We start from the raw sequence: 4994 nt of genomic DNA, 5'->3' as shown, positions 1-4994 counted from the left end.
TGTGTGTGTGTGTGTGTGTGTGTGTGTGTGTGTGTGTGTGTGTGTGTGTGTGTGTGTGTGTGTGTGTAAAAATATTACTGTGTATATCATTGTATTCTATACTATGTCGTCATTTTCCAATGCAGGTTTCTAGCATTTGGGCACTCATACAGGATGATCGCAGGTAGCTTTCGGGTGTTTGTTTCCACCGTCTCCAAGATCATCCCAGATGTGACCACTGCTATCTGGGACTGCTTAGTGGATGAGTTCATGGCCGTGCCTGGAGTGGATGACTGGAGGTCAATAGCGGATGAGTTCAAAGATCTTTGGAACTTTCCTCTGTGCTGCGGTGCTGTGGATGGGAAGCATATCAGGTTAATAGCACCCCCAACTTGGGCTCCCTTTTTTTAATTACAAGGGGACACACTCGCTGGTTCTTCTGGCACTGGTTGACGCCAAGTACAGGTTTTGCATCATCGATGTTGGGGGTATAGCAGAACCAGTGACCGGGGGATCTTTGCCAACTCCACTTTTGGCCAAGCTGTGGGTGAAGGCAAGCTAAATCTGCCCCCTGACCAGTACCTCCCTAACGCAGACCACAGAGGACACCAGCCCTACGTCTTCGTGGCGGATGAGGCATTTCCACTGCGCAGGAATTTGATGCGGCCTTTCCCTGGATGCGGTGGCCTTTCCAGAGAGCAACGTGTGCTCACTTACAGAGTGTCATGGGCGCGTCTTGCTGTCGAGGATGCATTTGGGATCTGGTCTGGCCAGTGGAGAATGTTACACCTCGAGCTGAAAATCGCTGTAGGAGTAGTGGAGAAATGTGTGAAGGCCACCTGTGTTCTCCACAATTTCATGCGGGCAAGTGGGCAGACACCAGCACTATGTGGACAGGAAGAACATCTTGAAAGAGTTCCGAGAATGGGAGCAAATTTTGCGGCCAGAGCAGCAACCGACGCCAGAGATGCGTTTATGGCGTACTTCTCCACAAAGGGAGCAGTGTCATGGCAGCCAACTGAGTAGTCATGTTTTCCACAGGACTGACTGACAACGGCTCTTTTAAGAGCCACCCACAAACCTAAAGAGCATGGACCCATTTAACATGTTTGTTTACATCCAGTCAGGGCTCGACAAGATTTTATTTTTTTACCTGCCCGACAATGGGTTTTACCTGCCCCAGGCAGTCGGGCAACAGGATTTGTCGAACCCTGCATCCAGTGTTTTTATGTGCATGTCCTGTTTGCAAAAAGTAGTTGCTCTGTAGGTCCCTGTTCAATCTGAGCAGTCATACATGATAGGCGCATTATATATGTTTGTACATGCCGAAATGAGTAACTAAACACAACACCAAAAAACTCTGTTTTTCCTGGATGCTCTTCTTTTAAGAAGTTTGTTTGTCTTTCTGATGATTAATTTTCTCTACAGCTGACATTTTAGTTGTAATTTTAGTTGTAATTAAACAACATAAGTTGTAAGTATATTACTAAGTTTTAAAGAGGAAACCAAAGTAAGTATGTGAAGCTTTGAAATCAAAGAAACTATTGTTTCTAACTCGCACATAGAATATACACGTCTGACTTTTGGTGGTTTTGTGGCTAGCAAGCGCTAGCATAATTGCAAAAGCTATTTGCTGCTGTGTCCATCATAAAGATGAAAGGCATTTTTTGCATTGTGACAAAAAGCAATGTCTTTAAAAGGTCTCGCGAAAAACTGTCTGGCTATCTGTCTACAGCCAAATTCTGCGATCAATCCCTGTTCTGATTTGATGCAATACTTATTACATAATTGAAGTGTTAATATTTAATAACAGCAATTTTCCTACGACAAAATTCCACTATTAACAAATTTTGAAGTATAGAGTTGTCAAAGAACAGAAACAGATCTGTAGTATTGAAAGATTTATTAGAAAACAAAATAAAATGTAGACAGGTGTACAGTAGCAAATGTAATAAAAAATGACTAAGAAAACAATATGTTCAAAATATATGTAACGCAGGCAAATACAGTGATGATTGTGCAGGATGGAGACAGTGTGCAAGAGGGAGTGATGGACATTGATGGACATTTCTTCACATGTCCTCAGTCTGTGAAGAATTTTCCAAATCAAGAGTGACTTCCATGTTGTCGTACAACAACTTGTAGATATGGAATTTTCAGTATTCCCTATTATTTTCTGGCACCTTCTGTAGCATTGGATATAGTCCTAACAAGAAATATTGCTCATGATTCAGTGGTGGTGGTGGTGGTGGCGTTGAAGTTGTGGTGGCCATCATAGGTCCATCAAATTGCGCTCAAATGGAGTGGGCTGGGCGATGGTCAGTCTGGTTTGCAGTTTCTTCTGAGGTGGTCGTTCTAAAAAAAGAAAAATAATAATTAGTCTTTGGACATGTTGGAATGTGCACTAGTACGCACACTTAACTGACAATTGGGGGATGAAAATGGATATTTAAAGATATTATTAAGGTGAGAGTGTGTGAGTTTCGCTGAATCAATACACACCGGATGGGACAGCAGATGAAGGTCCAGCCTGCTCTGAAGACGACATGGACGAATTCCATTCCAGCGATGTTTCAAACGAAGCGAAAACTTTGCACGTAATGAGAATTAGTAAACAACGTAGTAATAACAGCAGGACAGCATACTGGAAAGATGAATCAATACTGACCGATTGCAGACTGCTTCCGATTCGTCGCCCAAATCAAGATCATCTGCTTGGTCGTCGTAGCCAGCGGCCTGCTCCTCCTGCTCCTCCTGCAACCTCGACGGCATGTTGCTGCTGGTCTCTCTAGGTGTGACGAAAGGACGCAGGAAGGACAGGACCAACATAAACTTCCATTTCGGAGTGGAATCAGCTCCAGCACCACTCCTGTGTCTGTCTCGCTCCTTCTTGCCCTCCTTTGCGTATGTGTCACACAAAGTCTTCCACGGTTTCCGGCATACAGCCTCTGAGGAAAAGCATTAAAATTGGAAAAGCATTAAAATATGTTGGCTGACACATGGTGGCTCTACTTTGTATTCGACGCTTCAGCTGGCTTAAAAATGCAGAAAATTTAGGGAAAACAACTCGTGAAAACAAAATGGTGTCTTCAACCATTCACATAGCTTAAAATTGCAGAGAAAAATAAACATAATGTCAAAAAACAATGGTAGGTCTGCTGTCTTCAACCATTCAGATAGCTTAAAATTGCAGAGAAAATATTCAACATAACGTCATTAAAAATATGGTGGGTCTACTTTGTCTTCAGCCATTCAGGTAACTTGTAATAGCAGAGAAATATTGAAAAACGTTGTGAAAACTTACCAGACACCCCGACCTCCTCACTAATCTTCTTCCAAGCAATGTCCTTCCTGGTCTGGTCTCTGTAGAAGGGACTGGATTGATCATAAATAATCGGTTTACTGCAAATGGTGGCAATAAGTTTCTCCTCCATATTTACGTGCAAAATACCGGTGGTGTTTTTCGTCCCTTCCTAAATACGTCGTGCAGTGTCCGCCTACTTCTGACTCGTCGTCATCGCGTCACATAGAAGAGTCTCTCCCGATTGTTACTGCTGCTGCGCGTCGAGCAGCCAAAGTTCAATTTGTTGAACTCGAGCACTCGCTCTTTTGCACGTACCACATGCATGGAAAATGCTCTGCCGCATCCTACCGCTACCTTGCGTGCTGCTCTCAACTGGCAAAACGCTCGGCTACATGCTGCCCTGCTCGTAGATGTGCGTCCACCATAGACTTTTCATGTAAAATGGCTGCTTTGGCTGTTCAAAATGCGTTTGGTGGGAACCGGGCTTTACAGCGTTGCACAAAACACAGCAGTTTGGGGAGGTGATTTGTTGAAACAGATTTTTTGACTCAAGATGACAATTAAATAAATGATAAAGTGGATTGCTAGTTCTGCTGCTTCTTGGTCATTTTCTTATGTTTTTGCATACATGATATACAGGTCCTTTTCAAAAAATTAACATACTGCGATAAAGTTCATAATTTTCTGTATTCTCAAAAAATTAACATACTGAGATAAAGTTCATTATTTTCTGTAATGTACTGATAAACATTAAACTTTCATATATTTTAGATTCATTGCACACCATCTGAAGTAGTTCAAGCATTTTATTGTTTTAATATTGATGATTTTGTCAAAAAAGTAATGAAAAACCAAAAATCCCTATCTCATCTCATCTCATCTCATCTCATCTGACATTTCCTGCTGGAGCGTGATGTGATTTGTGTCATGCAGATGTGACGGATCATACAAACAAACAGGGCATCTAACTGATAAATATTTATACATATATTTGCCCTCACCATCCATCTCTTCTTCACTCTCCATCGTCCCGTTTTCAGAAACTCCACAGATTTCATCAAGTAGAGAAATGCATTGAAGCACCAATAAGTTCTGAGCCTTCAACTCCTGCATCAGCTGCTCCAACTCCCGGTTCATGCTGTGTTTAGTCTGGTTCTGGTTCATCTGAGGAGGTTCTGCTTCCTCCTGGGCCATTTCAACCTCCTCCTCCTGACAAACATCTTGCTGTGGGACTTCTGGAGGAACAAACAGACAAATAAAGAAATGTTTAAGGACAAACAAACACATAAAGAAGGAAGTTCAGGGAGGAGTTTGCAGCTTCTTTCAGGCCAGGGTTGGGATCTCAGCCATAGACTTAAATATAAAGATCACTAGACTGAGTCCCGCCCATACCGTACACTGGTAGTGTCTGTGACAGCATGGAGGAGCAAAAATGGCATCCTAAAAGGGCAACAGTTCACAGCCTCCATAGAAACTAATAGATAAACAGCAAGCTGAACTGGATCTGTTTCACAGATTATCTGTCATGTTTTTACAATAAATTAATAACTATGTTAATTTCATTCCACAATCATGTAAAACAGCAGATTTATACCAGAAAAACATAAAATTTATAAGTAACAATGATCTAAACCTGACCTGAAGTCAGCCTGTAACTTAGACTTTAGCTAGTTGAAAAATGATGACTTCAGCTAGTAATAAAGTATATTTA

The 4994-nt window shown here is 42.0% G+C and overlaps 1 protein-coding gene across 1 annotated transcript in view; it reads right to left on the bottom strand.

Annotated features, from left to right (window-relative positions):
- Nucleotides 1-1914: 1914 nt before the first annotated feature.
- LOC106537160 (uncharacterized) overlaps nucleotides 1915-4994 on the bottom strand; it is a gene marked incomplete at its 5' end in the record, with an annotated part of 13295 nt that continues 10215 nt past the window's right edge. The window contains 5 exon segments of the mRNA XM_014034533.1: nucleotides 1915-2334; nucleotides 2482-2568; nucleotides 2648-2927; nucleotides 3284-3354; nucleotides 4285-4518. Coding sequence (XP_013889987.1) covers nucleotides 2252-2334; nucleotides 2482-2568; nucleotides 2648-2927; nucleotides 3284-3354; nucleotides 4285-4518 — 755 coding nt within the window. The 3' untranslated portion in view covers nucleotides 1915-2251.

The sequence above is a fragment of the Austrofundulus limnaeus genome, unplaced genomic scaffold, assembly GCF_001266775.1.
Source record: "Austrofundulus limnaeus strain Quisiro unplaced genomic scaffold, Austrofundulus_limnaeus-1.0 Scaffold2156, whole genome shotgun sequence".
Classification (NCBI taxonomy): Eukaryota; Metazoa; Chordata; class Actinopteri; order Cyprinodontiformes; family Rivulidae; genus Austrofundulus; species Austrofundulus limnaeus.
The sequence above is the reverse complement of the archived record's forward strand: the minus strand, read 5'-3'. Positions and strand labels throughout refer to the sequence as shown.